General features: G+C 37.2%; 1 protein-coding gene across 1 annotated transcript in view; it reads left to right on the top strand.

The window, feature by feature from the left end:
- Positions 1-24102, top strand: part of GABRA2 (gamma-aminobutyric acid type A receptor subunit alpha2) — a 242586-nt gene that overhangs the window by 151674 nt on the left and 66810 nt on the right. The window contains exons 7-8 of the mRNA XM_089657297.1: positions 21179-21322; positions 23049-23201. Of these exons, the coding sequence (XP_089513423.1) occupies positions 21179-21322; positions 23049-23201 (297 nt within the window). The remainder of the gene's footprint in view (positions 1-21178; positions 21323-23048; positions 23202-24102) is intronic.

Genomic DNA, 24102 nt, shown 5'->3' with positions numbered 1-24102 from the left:
GGGCCCTTCTCATTAGAGCGTACAGTCTAAGAGGGAGGGTCAAGAGATTCAAAAGGTAATAACTGTGGGGGATAAGCTGATGGAGAAACCCTGGAGAGGCCCTGGGTTTGGGGATATATCTCCAGAAGTTAGGAGAAGCAGAAGGGTAATATGGCTGAATAGCAAAGGCTGTAGCTAAAACAGTTTTGGATCAGTTTATTTTAGTTTCTTTATTTTGTTTGTTGTGCTATACAGTGTCTTTTTCCACAAAGTTTCATGTGTTTTAATAACCCACTTTGATGTGTAGTACCTCTGAGTGTAACCTTGCTTGTTGTCATTAGGATTATATGTCTTAACTATGCCAGCGACTTTCTTCTGTGAAACATACTATGAAGATTCTTATTAGATAACATGTTGCTTTTCTTGCTTTGTTTTTCTTGTTTGTTGATGGTTTAATGTGCAAGATTTTCATCTAGGCAAGAGCTACAGGGGCTAAAGAGACTCAGTAGAACGTTAGTAAGACAAATAATTCCTAGGGTTAGAAAAACAATCGCTAAACACGTGGAACTAAAGGTTCCCTATGGATTAAGCTACACAAGTAGTAAGTAGTAGCATTTAGTAGGAATCAATGGCACATGGCAAATAGAGCACTGTGTGATTTTGCAAGATTAATTGCTACTACATGTTTTTTGTGTCATTTACTCCACCGGGAACCCAGTGCAGCAGGATTGAGCTGCTAACACCGCTACCTTCCCTATGTAGCTCTAGCCTATATAGGTGACTGCCAGCAAGAGGTCAAGGGGTTAAATCTCGCTGTCTCACTCTTTAATTAGCAGATAAAATTGACCAATGTAATTTAACCCTTGATACTCTGTTAACTAATTGCTCCTAATTACAGATGGGAAGGCCTGGAAAAAAAATGGAAAATTGGGGTAAAAAACATTTTTTTCTGGGTTTTTTTCAGAGCTGGTATTTGTTTTTTACTGGAAAAATTGGGGGAAAAAATAAAGAAGTGTGGAATATGTAAGCTCAAAAGAGCAGGGCCCTCAATCCCCTCATGTTTTGCATTGTATTGGTATTGTTCTGTCACATGTTCTGTCCCCCTTTGTAATGTACAGCGCTGAGCAAACTATTGGCGCTTTATAAATACTGTATAATAATATGTTATTTTACAATGATACATATAAATGTATGACATGGTATTCAAACTATATAACATGAAGATCTTAATGAAAGAGTTCTGAGACTTTGTGTAAAGTCAAAATTATTGCAAGTTCTCTCAGCTGAAGACCAGCAAATCCAGGAATACAGTTCAAGTACAACTGTACTTATCAGTGCAGTTCTCAAACAGGAGAAATATGCATATCTGCCTCTAGGGGGCACTGCAGTTTAGTTTGCTTGCGGGCTCTGTCATGCACCACTTACAATTGGGTGATTCTTAGGATACAGTAGATGATAGTTTCTATCCTCATCTCAAGCCTTAATTGACAGGAGGGTGAATTTGTCTGACAAATTAGTTCATCTGTATAACCTTTAAATGATTCCTATTAATGTTCTTCGCCATCACAGCATAATGTTTACCTAACGTCTGGTCAGTAAATAGCTTTTCTTTTCCATCTCTCAGTAAAATGGTGAGACCATCATCTAGAGTTTGGAAACATTTCCACAGCGCAGTTTCTGTTGAGAGCAAAGCTGCAATTTGCAAACATCATGAAAAGAAATATTATTTGCCAAATGCTACAAGGATGTCAAAATACATCCTTATATGCCAGAGGTACCCTAAAGGCATTAAGAATACTTTATGAAATTAAATGATGAGAACTATAATGAAAGTGCAAGTAGCTTTTCCCTCTAGAGTTCTCATTCCAGAAACACTCTATCTGCTGTTTCTGGATCATCACAAATTGCTTCTTCACCAGCAGCATCTTCAAGTAAGGAAGTGTTGCAAACCACGGCCTCAAAAAAATACACAATCCCTTAATTTATAGATAAAATGATGCTCAAAAAATCAGGAGAACATTGATCAAGTTCTTTCAAGAGCAATATATTCTTCTGGATCAACATTGTCAATAACCGAAATTCATATTGGCAGGAATATTTTAAATTATCATGAGGGAAAGGGGGGTAGTTACCTTTTTTCATGTATAGTTGAAATGTTCGTAACATACACAGTCCTTGTTATTCCATCTGTAATAAAAAATACTATTTTAAAAAGAAAGTTTAGTTTATTTACTGAATGAGCTGTACTTTTATTTCAAGCATAATACTTTTACATGCATTGCATATCACCTTCCCAGTGTAAGTGTAACAAAGCGACTTTCAATTTGTACAGCTACTTCACACTGAACTCTTTTTTTCAATATTTCCAAAATTTTTATTTTTTCAGGAAAAAATCTTTTGTTTTCCATGGCTTCAAAATTTCTTAAACTTTTATATCTCTGCTCCTAATTGATATTTTTTATGTGTTCAACTGGGAATTGTTTATGTTTTAACGGCTCCATTCACCCTTAATAGCATGTTACATGTTACACCCATATTCAGGGTGTAATATGTAACATGTTATTAAAGCAGCACCCTTGCCCCCCCTCCCCAATCCCCCATTGTGATAGCAGGTGGGGGATCATTTCCTCACACACACTGTCACAATTTAAAAGCAACGCCACTGAGCGGGGCTCCACCCACACAGCTACTTCATTCATTCATAAAGTTCTGTGAATGAGTGAACTAGAAGTCTCATCTGCCACAACGGCAGACAGCTTGGAGTTCTCAGTGAACTGCAGGGGGTGTTGATGAGCACTCTCGTGGTTCATTGAAACTACCTGCATTTCTGTAACTGTCTGCCTGTATAGGAGGTACTATGGGCAGACAGCTGTACTGCTAGTCTACAGGAGTCTAATCATACATGCACTGCTCTGCAGACTCCTAAGAATAGATAAATAATAAATACATTCTTTTCTTCCAAAATGGGCTTTTATTATTTATTTATTTATTTATTTATTTATTTAACAAACGTGAACGTATCCGTTAATTGCACAATAACCTCAATAACCTAATGTCATGAGTGTTTTTAGACACAACCCATGTTATTTTGGGGTAATACTTTATATGTATATGTACACTATTGATGTTCCATGATATATATAAATCTATGCTGATTTAATTTACCAAAATGTGAATCTATTTTTTAAATAGCTGTTCAAAACTATTTTAGATATTTGTTATTATATATATATATATATATATATATATATATATATATATATATATATATATATATATATTAAGAGTTTTTTAATTTATATGCAATATTTTATTTAAAAACTTTTAATTACACTATATCGGTATAGGATGGCTAAAGAGATAGTAAAGCTGTTTACTTTGAGGTTCAAGCTAACTGACGTTTTGGACATGATTAACTGCTGACAAGACAGTGACCTGTGTAAACAAGTTTCCTTTAACATGTGAAAACCTACATAAGTACATACAGTAAAAGTCAAATATGAATATACATTATTTTCTAATATTTACATTTAATTTTTGTACTCATCCACGTACCACAAGTACACATCCTATTTTCCAGAGTTGTTTTCCACACAGTCCAAAGAGGTAGCAGGCAGGCTGCTCTGGGAAAAATGAAAAAAATTATGGTGGGCAGATGTTATTTTTGTAAGGTGAACATTCTATTCTTTTTTTTGCACAGGGAATATGCAGACAGTCAAATTTTGACCGCACAAGAAAATACTCGTAAGCACACATATAGACAGCACTAGACAGATAAATAATTTAGCTGCAGAAACTGCAGACAAAGCACCTGGCATGAAAGGGTCATTTTATTAATTACCTATAATTAATCATAATTTTGTCCATCTCTGCATTAAGCTACCATGATGTAATCTAGTATTTCAGTGGGGAGATATATTCTCTCTCAGCATACTTCAGCTTTATGTAACTCTCAGCATGTCATGCAACTCAAATCTTGCTATTTCTGTCTTTCTCTACCGATAGAGATTGAGTCATCGTGCATATATTAAACTAAACTTCTGTGAATCACAGTGAAAATCACTTTTTAGTAGCAACATCTTCACTATATAAGTGCCTATAAAGCTATTAAAGCTCAAATGCAACTTTCCTAATTAGAAGTGGCTAGTAGAAGCCTTATTGTATTGTGGTAAAAGATCAAGCCCCATTTTTTTTCAGCTTTGGAAGAGTTAGAGCTACAGTCAGGTTTTTATTATTGTCTTTGCTACCAGTGGGGATATTTGCTCTCTCTGTCATGGTGATTACTGTCACTTGGGAAAAAAAGTAAAGAAAAATTACATTTTGAACAAGGCACAGGTGACAAAAATAAAAATTCTTATGCTTCTAGCATTAGTAAATAGATAGGGGTGTATATCATATTTACTTGTTTTTACTGTTTTGTTTGTTTGGGTTTTTCTTGCATTTCTTCAGTTGCTTCCAGGCCTAGGCAAATCATGTCATAGATCCCAGGAGTCTTCAGGAGGGGAGGATGGGTTTTCTCAGCTAAGCAAACTCTCCTGTTTGGATGCATGAGCTAAGGTCAGATGGATTACAAAAAGTAAACGCTACATGAATCACCTGCCCTTACTCAAGATGGCCATGGCCAGAGATTCTAGAGGGTATTTATCAAAGTGATTTCTCAGCTAAATCAAGCAAGGAGACATGGATGGTGGGGGAGTTTGTTTTGAATATTAAAAATGAATTAAATCACATTTTTGGTTTGTGGTGCTCAGATGCATTGTAGTTCCACTTTAAATACCTGATTCTTGCTTATTTTTTGTTCTCCTTCCACTAGAATGTAAATGGATTTTGGGAGTTTCTAAGAAAAGTGAGATATTGATCACTGTGAAGAGTTCTTTACAAAAAACATCTATATGCTGTACAGAGCCTGAGTACATTCTTTCTCTCCCACCGTCTTTATTCCTGATAGAATTCAATTGATCGGTATTTTGAGGCATGCATACACTGTGTTTACTTCCTGCTATGCCAGGCTTGCATGCTTGTTTTTTTAAGCAGCTAACATATCATACTGTGGGTAAATTTTTATAATGATTTTCAAATCCAAAATGAATATTTACAGCCTAAAATTAACTTTTAGTGACTTAGAACTAACATGTCAGCTTCATGTCAGTTTTAAATCTAAACATCCTGCCTAATGCTGGTCGAACATTTAGCAATTTGGTCACCTTTCTATGAGCTTTTGATTGAATTTAATATTCCGCAGAAATCTGCAACCCACAGTGTCAATCATTTACCAGTTTTGAAAAGCCAAACTGTTGAAATTTGGAGAAAATTAATCAGAAGTGCTTTTTTTCCATGACATTAAGTGTGTTTTGAGTGATTTCCCTATATTTATATTTTTTATAGTTTGAAGCTGCAAAACAGTTAAATCAGTGGGTGGAAAATTGCTGTGGAGTGTTTCCATTACTAGGACTTTTTTTTTTTGGATGGGAAATGGAAAGCTCATGGAAAGTTTCATGGCTGCCACAAATATAGGCTTATTAGGGAAATGATGGGTGAGCTGAGTTTAGCTAAAACTCAGTCCATTCTCCTAGTGATAGGAGGGGGATTTACTAAAACTAGAGTGTGCAAAATCTAGAGTAGCTCTTCATAGAAACCAATCAGCTTCCAGGTTTTATTGTCAAAGCTTAATTGAACAAATTTAAGTTAGGCAAGCCATAGATGATACAAAAACTGAAAGAAAATTTTCAGTCATTCCTTTTTCGCATCATTAATGTGCCAGCTGAAACACGGGATATTTGTGCCACATCCAAAAGTGTCTGATACAACATGATGGGTTTTTATTAGAAAAACAAAACCACTGATGGCACAATTGTATGAGCTATTTTCCTTTTTTTGCACCACAGAACTTTCAGATTTTGCCTTAGAAGCTTATTGGCTACCATGCACAGCTGCACCAGATTCTGACTGCTTGAGTTTGAATATATAATCCTAGGGTGACTCTCCAGGTGCACAAAATAAGATTTTGGGTAAGCTCACATTCTATGGAGGGCTTTTATTTTCAAAGCACTAAAAGGCTGATCTAACATTTTAGTTTGAGGGTTTACTAAATGACCAGTAAAGACTTTGCAGAAGAAAACCTACTTATCTTTCGAGAAGATTTTCTGAGTACGTAGATCTTAAAGCGATGTACTTGAGAGAAGTTAACATTTCTGTCAATATCACTGTACAGAGTTCCCACCATGTCCTATCCCCACTGAACGTAAGGTGTAATCTTTTCAATAGTGGCACTGCATTAAAATCCTGAAAAGGGGTCTATCTCTTTTCAATTATGTTCAAAACTGAACAAAAGTTTTGGCAGGAGTTCGAATTTAAAAACTGAACTCTAGCTCAAAAAAAATTCAGGTATGAATACACATATCTCTTATATTTAGACAATATTTGTTTAGCCTGGAGTTCAGCTTTAACAATCATGTATTCTTTATAGAACTATATGAACAAATGCCAAATGTTTTCTGAGTGTCTCAGCATTCATGCATATAACACTCATCTTTTCGGCTTGAATCAGCTGTACTGTCCCTTGAGTTTTCTCTCAATGCACTACTTTCTGAATGGCATCTGCAGCTGTGCTTTTTTCTCTTGGCCTCTTCATTTCAAAGCATGAAAGCTTCCTATGTGTCCCATGCCAAGGCCTGACTCCTGTACAGAACAGAAGACTCATTTGAGTTCAGTTATTGATAATTTGAGTTGACCCAATGGAAGAACCTGCTGAGACTCTGTCATGATGTATTTAGCTATTGATTGTAGAATAGCCAGTAATTTAAAATGTAATTAAAGATATTTTTTTTTTAGTTTTGGAAAAAACAGAATGACCTTGGCCCCTGTCATTTTATTTTTGCCATCAGGGAGATTTTCTTTTACTTCCTGCCCCAAAAACATGCAAGAGCAAGTATTAGGGCATCTCTCTAAAATAAAGGGAAATCTACTCTTAGTTGTCATCAGAACAGCTGTATGCATTGGAAGGGTTCACATTACTTTTTGTACCAGACAGTGGTCACCAGGACAAATAGAGAGGGTGAACCTTCCCAGTAGGAACACAGCTAGCTGTAAAATCATGACAGCAGTCCTATCTCTTACCTACTCTCTCTAAAGTTTTACTCTGCATACATTTTAAAGCTGATCTCCACATTTAATGCCCCTTTACTGTAAATAGTTTGTTTGGGCCAAGCTGGTCCAAGCAAATTATTTAATGCACTAAGATCCCTAGGTTGTCTGTATGATCTGTATGAACCCTCGGCTACATACAGTACAAATCGCTGTGTTCTGACAGTGGGGTGGGAAATTTCAGTCTTGTTCCCAGTACAAAATCAAGTTGGGATGAGCGGCACTTAACTATTCACAGGAAGATTTGTATTCTACAAATTAATACAAAGCTTCCTCTTATTGGCTGAGGTGGAGAGGTGGGCAGACGGTGTCACAATTTTTTTTTTGTTTATAGAACACTAAGCTTCATGTGAATGGTTGAGTGCCTCTCATCCCATCTCGACTTTGTTCTGGGTAGTTGAGACTGCATACAGTTATTACTGCATGCCCAACAAGTGCACCTCTTAGTGCAGTAAATAGTTGGCCCAAACTTGGCCCAAACAAACTATTTAAAGGGACAATAAAGGTGGAGATCAGCTTCAACTATCAACTATAAGTTACAGAAACTTACAGTAAATATTAAAAAACATACCGTATTTGCCGGCGTATAAGACGACTTTTCAACCCCTGAAAATCTTCTGAAAAGTCGGGGGTCGTCTTATACGCCGGTATACGGCGAGCCGGTGTGTCAGGGTGGCACTTTTTCCAGGGGCGGTGTCCTCCAACGGACACTAAGTACAGGGGTGGGCAGAGGGGCTGCTGTACCTTACCTGGCTCCGGTCCCGGTCCCACGATGATCCGGTCCAGGAAGCGCGGCTGCTCCTTCTTTCAGTTCGGCCACTCGATGGTCGCGCGGCCGCTCGGCTCCGCCTCCTCACCGGTGATTGGGCGCCAGCGCACACAGGCGACCAATCACCGCCGAGGAGGCGGAGCCGAACGGCCCCGCGAAAATCAAGCTGCCGAACTGAAAGAAGGAGCAGCCGCTCCTCTCCCCCACTGACACTAACGATGGGGCACTATTCCTCCTCCACACTGACACCAATGATGGGGCACTATTCCTCCCCCACTGACACCAATGATGGGGCACTATTCCTCCCCCACTGACACCAACGATGGGGCACTATTCCTCCCCCACTGACACCAATGATGGGGCACTATTCCTCCCCCACTGACACCAACGATGGGGCACTATTCCTCCCCCACTGACACCAATGATGGGGCACTATTCCTCCCCCACTGACACCAATGATGGGGCACTTTTCTCCCCACTGATACCAATGATGGGGCACTATTCTCCCCGCTGACACCAATGATGGGGCACTATTCCTCCCCCACTGACACCAACCATGGGGCACTATTCCTCCCCACTGACACCAACGATGGGGCACTATTCCTCCCCCCCACTGACACCAACCATGGGGCACTATTCCTCCCACTGACTAATGATGGGGCACTATTCCTCCCACTGATACCAATGATGGGGTGCTATTCCTCCCACTGACACCAATGATGGGGCATGATTCCTCCCACTGATACAAATGATGAGGCACTATTCCTCCCACTGACACTAATGATGGGGCACTATTTCATCCACTGACACCAATGATGGGGCACTATTCCTCCCACTGACACTAATGATGGGACACTATTCCTCACACACTGACACTACTGATGGGGCACCATTAGTGTCAGTGGGAGGAGTAGTGCCTCATCATTGGTATCAGTGGGAGGAATCATGCCCCATCATTGGTGTCAGTGGGAGGAATAGCACCCCATCATTGGAATACCATACTGAAATACCATACCATATTGAAATCAAATCTGATGTTTTTTCATTTTTATTTGGTGTGCGTTGGAAGAGGGGTAGTCTTATACGGCGAGTATAGCTCAAACCCTATATTTTAACAGGAAAAGTAGGGGGTCGTCTTATACGCCCAGTCGTCTTATACGCCGGCAAATACGGTATATACAATCTGACTGTATATTATACAGAAACTGTAAGGGCAGCATGAATACAAAATATGTAAACCCTGCATATTCAAGCATGTATTCATTGGTTAAATTTACAGCCATACAAGTTTAAGCAGAGCAAAAGAACATTGTGCGCATAAAAGACATCAACCAGGTGCTGGTTGGGCAGTAGTGTTATTTTTCCATCCTAGTTCTTACAGTGAGATGTCTTGAATGTGTTGATTGTGTAGAAGTCATTTTTAAAGGAAAATCCATGACTGCAGGTTTTACAAGCAGGGAGATGGCTGTCAATGTACATGGACTACGTATTCAGTTGAAACTAATGCAGAGAGTACACTTCCCTGTGCTTTAGTCGAATTACAGTCCCTCTTTTTCCTCTAAGACCCAAACAGTGCTCAGGGTTTTTTCTCACTGGTTTCAGATGCTCCTAGAGTGAGCATTATTCAGATAAATCCTTTGAGAATAGTTTTTTAAATTTGCATAAGGGGTAGGTATTTTCTAAACTATGATATAATAAAAACTGCTATATTTTTACTATGATCTTGTTTTTTTATACCAGTTAAAGGGATGTTAACCTTTATACTGGCCATACACACACTATCAACCAACTTTCAATTTACAAAAAAGAGAGAACAGGTCAATGCAAACTACCAGCTACAGTTTCTAGTAAAAAATGTAAACATTTTTAAACTACCCTTGGTGGGTTGCTTTCTAATCTTTGTGATCAAAAGCTGTTTGAAGTGGTTGTAAAGGCAAAAAATGTTTTAAATAAAATAATAAACATGCTATGCTTACCTTCTCTGTGCAATGATATTGCACACAGTGGCCCTTAACTTCCTTTTCCGGGGTCCTCTGCCTGCTCTGTCATCTCCTCCTCTCCTTTGTGTGCATGTGGGTACACTATGTGGGTGCACTCCATAGACACACACAGTGTGGATTAGTCCCACCCCCTGTTTCCTCCTCACAGGATTTGACTGACAGCAACAGGAGCCAATGTGCTCTATTTTTTCCACCAGTTTGATTGAGGTGATTTCCCTGTGGTCAATCAAAACCACAATTTTATGTCCTTAGTTGGACAAAATGGAAAATTCAATTTCTTTGTTCTCTGTCAATTTGCCACATATGTGGAGATACTTTTAGCCTACGTACTGTCCAAGAAGAAGTAAATGTAGCTTTACATCCCAGTCTCTAATGTTTAAGATATATGGCTTTTCTTTGAAAGTCTCTTAGAGTAACAATTTAGACACTGGTTTCAATGGTAGGTTAAAGATCCTATGACTTACAAACTATAAAAATGGGCCCATTTTGATATACAATGCAATACATAATTCATATGCCAGAATAAAATGCATCATATAAAGTTTTTATATACACAACAAATTTCAGCACAGAAAAGCAGTACTTGGTCTAGATGTTATAATATGCAAGATTTGTGTTAGTTTACTTTAGCCCCATGTTTTTTCTAATTTATATTCAGTCTCAATTGAGCATGCTTAGTGCTGACAACACATCAATGCATTCAAAAAACATTTAGCTGCAAAGTATAAAAAAAAATGCTTCATGGTTTGTTCACGTTACTAAGGTATGTACAATTCATTAAATTTTTTTAAAATATCTAATTAATTAAAATTCAGTTTAATTTTTCAAGTAAGTAGTCTTCACCAATAATGCACACATATGTGTAATATGCACCATAACTGCTGACCAGCAAACATGCCTTTTTTTGTGTCTTCCTTGAAAGCCTCCTCCACAGGATCGGGGTGGTGTAATCATTGCAGTATTTGCATCAGCCTGCCTGCAGGGTACACTGTAACTGCAGACCAGGACTATAAAGAGCAAGCAAGGGATCTTCACCACATTCCTATTTTATTTAATATTGTTAAAGTCAGAAGCCAGAAACTATGATTTCTGTGCTGCATTGCACTTTTGTAATGACCAAAGAAACAGATCACAAACTGCTGGAAGAATGCAGACTCTTCATTAGTTAAGCTGTGTAGAGAATGCAAATTGCAAACAAATTACATTTAAACAATGCAATATTTATACTGACCTGGGCATGTGGAAAAGCAGAGGATCAACCAGTAGTTCTTTCAAAATTAAACACTAGCAACATCTATAAACGTTATGTCAAGTATAGTCTGAAGTCTCCTGATTTTACTCGGGAGACAAGTGGGCACACCATACTCCTGGGCATATATAAGCACCTGAATAATTCCTGGCCAAACTGAAATGGGGATTCAGATATAGGGATGAATAGCCCTGTATTGTAGCTTTCAATGGATCCATATCACAGGTTCTAGTGTGTGCTCTTTTTCCCCTGCAGTCCCGTCTGACATTTTTATGCTTTAACAGAAAGTCCCAAGAGACATAACGTACGAGACATTTCCATTCCTGTTTGAAGAAGCAGATTCTACCTGTGTAACACATCCAGCTTCAGGCTGCTGAATACCCTGTATTGTGACAACTTATGATTAAATGAAGAAAAATATTTGATTCAAAAAATGTTTGCATATGTTCTGGAAGTTCCATTGGTTATGGGAAAATACATATAGAAATACACTGGCTTGTAAAGAAAAAGAAATATGACTCAGTTCCTTTAAAATCTATGTGATTTCAATACACATGTAGATAAAAGTATATATTTATCTGTGTCGATTCAATGGTCAGTTCAAAAAGAATATAAATTAACCTCCAAGTTCTAAAGTTCCTTTTCCCTGTTTTTTTTGGTTAATAATATTTGGCATGTAATGCAGTATAACATATATATGGGACAAAGTATGTTTATATTTAATCCTTAGGGGTTATGCCAAGTATAGTCTAATGTCTCTATGATTTTAAAGAAAGAATATCTTCATTGTATTTAATACTGTATTTTTATTGCTTAGTTTGGTGTGGATTTTCCTGATAACATTGACTTTACAAGTGAACTCCCTGTGACCTACTCAGCTCTTGTGACTGAAAAAAATGGAGATAATATAAATGCCACTGACCACTGATTTTTGCATTCCGGCTACAAAACACAAACTGTAGAATGACATTTAAAAAATTGTACTCAAGAAACAGCTAAGTACACAGCTGAAATACATACGTTGTATATGTGAAATGTCCAATCTACCAAAGGATTGTAGACTACCCTAAAGCCTCCTACAAATTATGAGAATATCAGACAAATGGTCGTCTGTTTTTATTTTTTGCATGCTAGTCTCATAAAAATTAATATGTTACTAAAGTTGCTAAAATTGTCATACGACAGAATACAACTTTGGAAGTGATAAAATGCATCATATAAAGTTTTTATATACACAACAAATTTCAGCACAGAAAAGCAGTACTTGGTCTAGATGTTATAATATGCAAGATTTGTGTTAGTTTACTTTAGCCCCATGTTTTTTCTAATTTATATTCAGTCTCAATTGAGCATGCTTAGTGCTGACAACACATCAATGCATTCAAAAAACATTTAGCTGCAAAGTATAAAAAAAAATGCTTCATGGTTTGTTCACGTTACTAAGGTATGTACAATTCATTAAATTTTTTTAAAATATCTAATTAATTAAAATTCAGTTTAATTTTTCAAGTAAGTAGTCTTCACCAATAATGCACACATATGTGTAATATGCACCATAACTGCTGACCAGCAAACATGCCTTTTTTTGTGTCTTCCTTGAAAGCCTCCTCCACAGGATCGGGGTGGTGTAATCATTGCAGTATTTGCATCAGCCTGCCTGCAGGGTACACTGTAACTGCAGACCAGGACTATAAAGAGCAAGCAAGGGATCTTCACCACATTCCTATTTTATTTAATATTGTTAAAGTCAGAAGCCAGAAACTATGATTTCTGTGCTGCATTGCACTTTTGTAATGACCAAAGAAACAGATCACAAACTGCTGGAAGAATGCAGACTCTTCATTAGTTAAGCTGTGTAGAGAATGCAAATTGCAAACAAATTACATTTAAACAATGCAATATTTATACTGACCTGGGCATGTGGAAAAGCAGAGGATCAACCAGTAGTTCTTTCAAAATTAAACACTAGCAACATCTATAAACGTTATGTCAAGTATAGTCTGAAGTCTCCTGATTTTACTCGGGAGACAAGTGGGCACACCATACTCCTGGGCATATATAAGCACCTGAATAATTCCTGGCCAAACTGAAATGGGGATTCAGATATAGGGATGAATAGCCCTGTATTGTAGCTTTCAATGGATCCATATCACAGGTTCTAGTGTGTGCTCTTTTTCCCCTGCAGTCCCGTCTGACATTTTTATGCTTTAACAGAAAGTCCCAAGAGACATAACGTACGAGACATTTCCATTCCTGTTTGAAGAAGCAGATTCTACCTGTGTAACACATCCAGCTTCAGGCTGCTGAATACCCTGTATTGTGACAACTTATGATTAAATGAAGAAAAATATTTGATTCAAAAAATGTTTGCATATGTTCTGGAAGTTCCATTGGTTATGGGAAAATACATATAGAAATACACTGGCTTGTAAAGAAAAAGAAATATGACTCAGTTCCTTTAAAATCTATGTGATTTCAATACACATGTAGATAAAAGTATATATTTATCTGTGTCGATTCAATGGTCAGTTCAAAAAGAATATAAATTAACCTCCAAGTTCTAAAGTTCCTTTTCCCTGTTTTTTTTGGTTAATAATATTTGGCATGTAATGCAGTATAACATATATATGGGACAAAGTATGTTTATATTTAATCCTTAGGGGTTATGCCAAGTATAGTCTAATGTCTCTATGATTTTAAAGAAAGAATATCTTCATTGTATTTAATACTGTATTTTTATTGCTTAGTTTGGTGTGGATTTTCCTGATAACATTGACTTTACAAGTGAACTCCCTGTGACCTACTCAGCTCTTGTGACTGAAAAAAATGGAGATAATATAAATGCCACTGACCACTGATTTTTGCATTCCGGCTACAAAACACAAACTGTAGAATGACATTTAAAAAATTGTACTCAAGAAACAGCTAAGTACACAGCTGAAATACATACGTTGTATATGTGAAATGTCCAATCTACCAAAGGATTGTAGACTACCCTAAAGCCTCCTACAAATTATGAGAATATCAGACAAATGGTCGTCTGTTTTTATTTTTTGCATGCTAGTCTCATAAAAATTAATATGTTACTAAAGTTGCTAAAATTGTCATACGACAGAATACAACTTTGGAAGTGATGTAATGTATTGTATTGTAATAGATTCTTTCATTTCTGAGCATGTGTGGTTTTGACCACTCAATCTTTCATGGCCAAATACTGTATTGATTTAATGAAAATCGCTTGTTCTGCTATCGTACGAGAAATATTTTTGAGCTTGACAATCACTCCAAAAGTTATATTTTTAATCCAATTTCTCATCATGTGTGCTAGGCTCAAAGCTAAATGCTATAGCCTGGTCAAGGATTTAAGCCAGCCAAAGACAATGTCATTTTCTTTCCTGCATCCTTGTCAATTCCTCCATCAGCACAGTCAGCTTTGATAGGGGAATCCCTCCCACTGAGCTATTGTGTTCTCCCAGCGGGGTGCGGGGGCTGTCTCTGCCAGGAGAACCCAATAATTATTGCTTGCAGCTACAGTCGTTGGCAATAAGCCCATGAAAAATTGGATAGCCTGGTTGTACCCAAGTTGTACAATTACAAACTTGATTTGGGTACAGTCAGCCTGCCCATAGATGGTTTGAATCTCAGCCAATCCCTGCTGAACTGGCCAAGATTCGAACCATTTATAGCTGGTTTTATCCTAGTTCATGACTGAACAATAAAGAAGCAGTAGCATACCAATGAGGTCAACCCTGTCTTCTCTTATCATGTAAGCACTAAGCGAAACAAAAGGGTCCTGACTGGCTCAGAACACTGCCTTGTGCTCTCCAAGATTTAGCTGCTGTACAGGGGTATTAAACTACTCTAATGTCAAGACAGATATAGATACGTATGCTAGCTGTGTGTTAAATAATAAATGTTAAGAGAATTATACTTCACTCATTCAGCACATAGTGGCACTTGACCTCTCCTTTCATCTGCAAAACTGCTGGAAATAACCATAAATTCTGGGTATAGGAAAGCAAGTGACCTTTTAATTTCTTTCCATTCGTTTTTATTAAGGTTTTAAGTACAAATGCAAAACTGTGTACAAACAGTAAATAAAATCATCAGTATATCTCGTGGCCTACATGGCCTGCAATATTGCTTACAAAACCCGCTAGTGTAAAAAAATGATGAACTAAGAACTTGGGTCCCTGTTACGTCTGTTGTATTCTCTTCTGGGAACTACTAGAGTCAAGGGATACCCAGCCCTAGGTTGTGAATGGAAGCTTGTTTTCACATGTGCGCACATAGCTCGCACGTCAGGAGCCAGTCGTGTGGTGGCTACATGGGTAGTAGGGGAAGCAGAGAGCAGTGTGAGAAAGTGGTGAGAAATGAGGAGGAGAGTTAAAAGAAGAGAACAGCAAGCCTTCCCTGTAACATTAGGATGTTAGTCTCAGGTCTGACAAGATGGTCCCTGTTAGCTAGGAGATTCAGAGATCCCAGATCTTATCAAATCTGGCCATCCTATCCTGCTGAATGGCAGAGAGGTGTTCTTTAATCATTATCCAAGGTATCGTATATAGATGCAATAAACAGGAAGTTTATTAGGCATTGGGTGTGTTTTGGGGCTCCCTCAGCAGGTTATCCAAAGAGAATATAAATGTAAAAAATTAGTGTAGCACTATAAATATTAAAATATATATCAATCATGTGCAAAAATAACTAATGTGCAAACATAACTTAATTACCTCAGTCACTAATGTAACTAGTGAAAGTGATGAAAATAAATAAATAAACATATATCTCTGTGACAAATAATTATTGTGCTAAGGTCACCTAAGTGACCAAAACAAGTGACAAACACTAAATGAAACCCTTAATGCATAAGGAAAAAACGTGATGGTGCCACTTCAAAGCTCATAAAAATACAAACACTCTGATAGTCCAACATGATATATGAATAAGTGTTTCATATAGACATGCAATCGTGCAACTCGTGATTAATTCGTGAAAGTGCCAGCACACTTTTTCCACTCCAGCTGCAGTGCCTCCTCACCTCCTTTCTGCAACCCCAAAGGGCCAAAAAGCTTTCATGATCACCTTGGTCCCTTCACAGTACCGGCTAATATCTCTCCTCCGTCAGTATATCTCCAGCAAGCCTTCAGGACCACCTTGGATCCTCTGATATTACTCCACCTCCAGTATCTCTCCAATACAACCTCCAGGACCCTCTGTATAGGTACTATGTTAATGCAGTCCCCTTCCTCCCTTGATATGTGGGTATGCTGCATCCATGCTGTACTTCCTGGGTGTGCTAACATGGCGTCCTACACCAGAAGTGCGTCACCTCGCAGCGGAAGCTGCATATCGACGTACCTACGCATTACGTCACTTTGTCTCGTGACTTCCTTGGGGTATCGCCATGGAGACGCAGCTAATTCTTTTTATAGTGAGACGGGTATATGACACACCTCCTCACCTCCCTTATTTGGTGACCGTGGCCATTTTCTCGAAGACCAATGCTGAACAGCCATACTAAGCCCTTATACCCTCACATTAATATAGGAAGGAATCCTATATACCTAACAATGGGATCTGCGTACATAAAAATACTAACCATAATACCTTATTAATCCTAAATTAAAATTGCCTTTATTAGCCTCATCAAAAAATGCTTGATATAAATAACAAAATTTTATTATAATATGAATCAGAGGATCCAAGGTGGTCCTGAAGGCTTGCTGGAGAGATACTGATGGAGGAGAGATATTAGCCGGTACTGTGAAGGATGCAAGGTGATCCTGAAGGCTTTTTGGCACTTTGGGGTCACAGAAAGTAGGTGAGGAGGCACTGCAGCTGGAGTGGAAAAAGTATGCTGGCACTTTCACGAATAAGTTTCACGATTGCATGTCTATATGAAACACTTATTTAAAAATAATTTTGGACTATCAGAGTGTTTGTATTTTTATAAGCTTTGAAGTGGCACCATCACGTTTTTCTTTATGCATTAAGGGTTTTCATTTAGTGTTTGTCACTTGTTGTGGTCACTTAGGTGACCTTAGCACAATAATTATTTGTCACAGAGATATATGTTTATTTATTTATTTTCATCACTTTCACTAGTTATATTAGCGACTGAGTTAATTAAGTTATTTTTGCACATTAGTTATTTTTGCACATGAATGATATATATTTTAATATTTATAGCGCTACACTAATTTTTTACATTTATACACTGGTTTGGTATCAGCCTAGAGTGTTAGCAGCTATTTATTAGGGCTTACTTCCATATCAGCACAGGAGGATTTTGTTACATGGTTACAGACATGGTAGGCTGTCCCTTCTTGGCTGCCACCTTGGAAACATTTAGGTGAGTGACCTTTTAATTTCTATCCAAAATGCAGTGCTTGAGCCTAGATGGCAATTTTTCAAGCCTGTCACATGATAAAAGAGAGAAGGTCATTACCTGTGTACATTCCATCACAAACCAAGATGAACCTTATACAAGAATTAAACTCAGCGCTGTCACAGGTAAACAAAGTGGTGAGGGAACAGGGGGAAGGAAAGTATAATGAGAACCAGTGAGACAGATCCTCCTGGCATCGAAATCACAAGGAGGTCAGGGTTTCCCATATATAATAAAATACTACTTGTCAGCATGTCTGCTCCAATTGACATCTTGGTCAGTTCTTTATCCTCTCATTAGGTGGTCTGAGAAAAAGACTCTAGATTATGATCACCCCACTTCCACCATGAAAGACCTTTATCTATTCCATGATTTGCACTAGAAAAATATGGTCATACTGTAAAATTACAACAACATCCTTAATGACTTAATTCCTTTATACTCCAACACTACCTGCTAGTCTTGACTACCACATTGTTCATATTTGGCTAAACAATTTATTCTTTTTCATTTGCTAAGTTAACTTCATTTGAAGAACTTTACTTGGAATGCCCTATACGCAGACATCGTATTTCAGACTTCTATAGACATTTGAACACAATTCTTACTGACTCTATTCTTAAACATAATTATATGCTTTAATGGGAAGCATCTCTAGGGCACACTTAGGAATTTGAATACTGAGAAGAGATAGGAAGCACAATCAATAAAACATCTGTATGTACTCTATATGTATGTATAAAGAAAATCAATATAACTTTCTTTGCCTTTCTTATCATACTCCAGAGCTCCTCCATACCACTAACACTGCAATTCAATCAAGTGCTGAAGTTCCACACTCATATAGGTAGCTTATATCACTGCACTTTATTTTATACAAAAATTAAATAAAAGGAACATTTTAATAAAGAAAATCAGTGCCAGATTTTAAAAATACATATTTTTCCAATGAACACATAAATGGATTTAGTGTTTGTTTAGATCTTCCTGGAGTCAGCTTTAACAAGTCATTGTTACGTTTGTGAATTTACAGCCCAATCCCAAATCCAAAAATGTACCCTGTCAATGAATAAGATAGCACACTCCACCCTCTGGGGAAATTGTGTCAGTCTCTGGGGAAATTGTGTGCCCAGCAATTCATCAATATAAGGTAACACAAAAAATTAAATTTGTATTAGTTCTTTTTACAGCCCCTAACTGTTCATTCTCTGGCACCCAGCACTAGGTACAGAATTGTGGAAAGCAGAGGAAGGTTTACTTGTGCTCCATATGTCAAAGTGCAGGGTTTTCATGGAATTCCAGAAGTAGATAGAATCAGGGGTGCTTGCAAAAGAGCCCAAAAGTTAGTTTAGAAAAATCTTTTACTTTGTCCATTCAAGGCAAAGGGATAGGTTCTCTTTAATGACTTTTAGGGAGGAGTGAGCTCTCTCCAGGCATACCTGCCCTCAATCTGTCCATTATTATAAATGTGCTCCTACTATGGAGGCTCTCAAAATGTATAGAGTTAAGACTGCAGATAATACTGGGGTGCCATGAAGTGGCTCTGCAGCTCACGCATGTACTTGCAAATACAGGACAGGATACTTTAGACAGGACAGTTTGGTTTATTGCAGGATGGCTGGTAAGCTGAGCTTGGAATTTTTCTTTGCTGTTGTTTGACATGCATCACTCTTGCTGCGAAGGCCAATTATAGGTTGGGGCAGTTGCTGTTTTTTTGTTCTCTTGAACGACCTACCCACTGATACTCACCTCTGCTGTGCTCCTCCATTCCTCTGTTGCAGCCATCATGAAATACAGTATCTAATGTTTCCCCCTTCCTCCCAGGATGCAGTGCTATGGCCCAAGCGTTCAGTTATAATGAGCAGACATAGGGAGGGGAGGTCAGTAAGCTTGTGTGAGCTCTAACACCATTAGACACTGAGCTTACATAGTGTTTGGACTTTCAGCTCTGAGAAAGGAACAAAGATGCATGGAGCATGAGGAAGGTGAGTATCTATGGGAAGGGGTTGTATTTTTCAAGGGTCACAGGGCAAAGTGACAGAGCCTCTTTAAGTTACACTGTACTCATTAACTAAATGACCATGCTTATTTCAGTTTTTGTAAGATAGTAAAGTGGGTAATGCAATTAAAATAAATTGTGCCTTATAGTGTATTTTAGGAAAAAAATGTATTCAGTACATTTCTCTGGATCATGCACATTTCCCTTTTTTTGTTTCATTTAACTGCTGCAAGTACCACAAAATAACTTTTCTGCCAAAAATCCTGTAAGCTCATAACTTACTGTTTGGGCTAACAACACAATGCTGTTTTTGCAAGTCTGAACCAGTGTTCCGTGCCTGCTGGACTACAGAACTCTGCCTATCCCCCACTCTACACTGTCCTTTTACACATGCATAGGTTGATTTATTTTCCAGAAAGATGGTGTTGCTGCCTTGACTTGACGTGGATGTTGCTGCCTTGCCTGCACACTGCATGTAGAGAAAGAGCTCATGGGAGATGTTGTTCTGGGTGTATGCCCACATCATTAGAAACCAACCTTCCACCTAATGTCACAGGGAAAAATAAAAGCTTTGTCTCAGTACAGGTACTAGGTAAAATAAGAAAATAATAATGGGGTGTGCTCTAGTGTAGTAATGTGCACAATGGAAAAATTCCATTTGTTTTGTTTCAATTTCATCCATTAAATAATTTATTTCATTTTATCATATGCGTTATGTTAGAATTATTCTTTTTTGGAGCGATTTGTTGTTTCAGTAGAGTATCCGTTGTTCCGAATTGATTGCAGTTTTGACCGTTCTGTTATTCTTTTGTTACTTCAGTAAATTTGCTATATTCGTTTTAATGCAATAAATTATAGCATATTCATTTGTTATGTTATTAAGTTGAACTTATTTCCAACTGACTTTGATTGTTGGGCTGTGCACATACAAATTAAACAAATGGTCTCTCAAGTTTAACCCAAATACATAAAGAATCGTATTAAAAAATTCACACTATGATACAAAGAATATAAGCAAATGGATCCAAATCAATTTAGATCATTTGTTATGTCATTACATTATTTCAGATGCTTTAGATATTAACAAAAGGCCCAAACTATCGCATCATGTCATCCAAATAAAACAAATAAATACAAATGAATTAATTGTTTTCATTGTAATTTAATTTGAATTAGTTGAACTTAATTTCTATTGTGATTTAGAGATTCGGATATATCCAAATCTCATAATACCACAAATTTCATGATTTTGATTCATAATTAAACTAACCGCACATGTCTGCTTTAGTGGTAGAGAGGAAGGTTTTGGGTAATGCCTTGCCTAAGGACAAGCCCTTAAAGATGACCAGGCATGACCAGCTGTATGTGTGAGCCACAGTTAAAATAGGTACAGTATGGCCAAAGATTTTTTAGCCATACCTCTATTCTGGGTCACAGAAGTGCACTTACTTTTGCTTTCCTGTGATCCAGAGTCAGCTGATATTTAATAACTAGTGTTTAAATTAGTATGCTTATGCATTGAAATTTGTTTTTTAAAACTAACAAAATATACCAAAATAATATTTGTTGCTCTTCATTTTCCAGAGGGATTTTTTTTTTTGGTGGGGAAGACAGCAAGACTGACGATATTAAATATATATTTTCTTTACAGATGCCTACACAACCTCAGAGGTGACGTATGTATGGACACGCAATGCCACAGAGTCAGTTGTGGTAGCACCAGATGGCTCAAGATTAAATCAGTATGTCCTCTTAGGACATTTAGTTGGTAAAGAAACCATTAAGTCAAGCACAGGTTAGTTAAATTGCTTTAAGCATAGTAATTCAATTTTATTTTGTTCTGTGAAATATATTAAATAAATAATCAAATCAAACAGGTTTGAGTCTAAAGCAGCTGTGGTTTCTCTGTAATGGAAATGGTAGAAATGACTTTCGCAGCTTGTTGCCTGCTTATAAGCCTAAAAGCAGTGCTCCGTGGATTTACCATTCTGAACACAACAGCCAAAGGGATCCAGTCAGTGCACAGTGTGAATTCTACTAGTGCTCAACTGGCAAAAGCTTGATCTTAGGTACTGAGCAACTGCCTGTCCATGTTGGTATCTAAGTGTCTATATATAAAAAAAATAAATAAAAATGTAAAATGGTCAGTGTAAATTCCAAAGCATTTAATACATGCGTACACAGGTTGAAATATTATCTGAAATCTTGCTGAAACATCATTATTGTGAGACCTCTTATTGAAATAGTATCTGTTTATGAAGAGGGTATTTTTGGTTAAAATAAACATACAGATTTCAGATAGAGGTGAAGGGTATTTCTGCAAAATATGATGAGCTTATAGATATAATGGTAGAGCTTTGCTAGTATGGGAGTGCTGGACTTCATTGGTTCTGTTTTAACATCAGTGTATGTTCTCTCCAGTGCTTCATGTCATAATATTATGGCAATATGCCTTCTTGAATGACCAGTTAAAGTGGATCATTCAGTAATTTTACAAATCTGCATTAATTCATTTTTGATATGCCACATTATACAGCAACAGTATAATGTTTAAAGAAGCTGTACTGTAATCATTAGAAAGTAGTGTCTGAGCTAGGCTGAGATGGTGTCATCAGTCTGCTGCAAGCAGGAGGAAGCATTTCCTTTCTCTCATCAACCCCAGTGATCAAATATGAAACGTAGCTTTGCAACAAAAAGGACTAATCTGTGTCAGATATTGGTGAACAAAAACAAACAAAAACTGTACAGGCACCAAGATATATGTGATTGTGTCATCTCTGAGAAAGTATCTCAGTCTAGCCAGTATCTCAGAAAGGTAGGCACAGACTGTGTATGATGCTTTAACAAAGATGGCATGTCTGTCTCTAGAGAAGAGTAGAAGATGGCATTGTCGGAGGGAGTATTATGATCTCTGTGAGAGATAATACCTAACTATATGTGTTACACTTATATATTACTTAGCATTCTTGCACAAAAAAAATGATCTGATGTTAGGTCCAATTTAATGGACGGCAGACTGAGTCAAGAATTTAAAAAAACTGACTCAGTCATGCTATTATTTTTTTTTTCTCCAAAATTAAATGCAGTACTGTAAATCAAGTTATATAGTGCTACTTTTGGTGCAAGGTAATACACATCACTATAATTTTTTTTTTACCTATTTATTTTTTATTTTAAATGTTTGGCTTTATTAAACTATGAAGTAGTATGCAAACCACAAGCAAAAAAAAATTCCTTATGATGTGAGTAGTTTATTTACTTTTGGAAGTGAAAGCATAATTGCTTGTTGTGTGTTATTAATGTATTTGGTTACCCTTTAAATATTTTTATAATATTTTATAATATTTTTACTATTTCATATTCATTTTCAATACCATATAATTTGTATTACTTCAGAGGGAGCATAAACTCAATAATGGTGTATCCTCTACTCTTTTGTATGCCTTTTTAATCAGTAATCCATGCTATATACTGTGGACAGTGTGAAATGAATTCTCATTTGAAATGTTTCTGTCTGGCAGGAGAATACACAGTTATGACAACACATTTTCACTTGAAGCGAAAAATTGGTTATTTTGTGATTCAGACCTATCTCCCTTGCATCATGACCGTCATCTTGTCTCAGGTGTCATTCTGGTTGAATAGGGAATCTGTGCCTGCAAGGACAGTCTTTGGTGAGTACAAACTGCACACATTTTTATGAAACTGGGGAAATTATTAGGACATACAGAATGCAAGCAAGAATGATGTCTTTGGATTTGCAGTCTAAAGTGCTGGAATGTTTGAATTAATAAGAAGTAAAGCAAACAACAAAAATTGATAAATATGTGTTGAAATACTCTATTATATTTTATTAATTTAAATGGACATTTCTTTTTTTATTTCCTAAAAACAATACCATTATCCTACATTATTAGCCATCTTCACAAAGCATTAGCTTATTTAGTAGTTGTCAGTGCTATATTTTCCCACTCCATGACCCGTATCCTATGATACTTGACCAAATCTCCCATCAGTGAGGAGTAGGGATGAGCCGAATGTTCAGTTTGAGGGAGGTTCCCCAAACTATGCTGAAGTTATGAATGTTAATCTGAATCCATTTGAAGTCAATAGGAGCCCAATCAATAAAGTCAGTTCTGACCAATTTCAAGGCTAGTAGACAAAGAATTGTCAAAAAAGAGCAAAGGGAGTTAGGCAGTACTCTGGAGGGACACGTACCAATGCAAAAAAAGTAAAAAATACAATTTGGTGAGGAGCAGCTCAATAATAATGCCTGAAGAAAAATATTAAAAATGAACAATTAAATAATTGCGTGGAGATGTCTTAAGCCTATCTGTGAGGTGGTGCATCTATATAATGTATACAATGTGCTACAGCAAAAGTGGCAAAGAAAAAAAACTATTCAAATTGCTGGCAAATGACATTTACCTTCCAGTTTGTTTTTCTGTGTAAAACAGCATGGGTCCCTCCCCAAAATACATACCAGACCATGAAGGGTCCACATGCATTTTTTTCTTCTAAGAAGCTGTCAGGCACATATTATTGATGGGCGGCTGTTATGAATTTTGAAGTGAA

The sequence above is a fragment of the Staurois parvus genome, unplaced genomic scaffold (assembly GCF_062004578.1).
Source record: "Staurois parvus isolate SC_StPar_1 unplaced genomic scaffold, SC_StPar_1.0 ptg000980l, whole genome shotgun sequence".
NCBI lineage: Eukaryota > Metazoa > Chordata > Amphibia > Anura > Ranidae > Staurois > Staurois parvus.
Note: the sequence above shows the minus strand (reverse complement) of the source record. Positions and strands in the feature narration are given on the sequence as shown.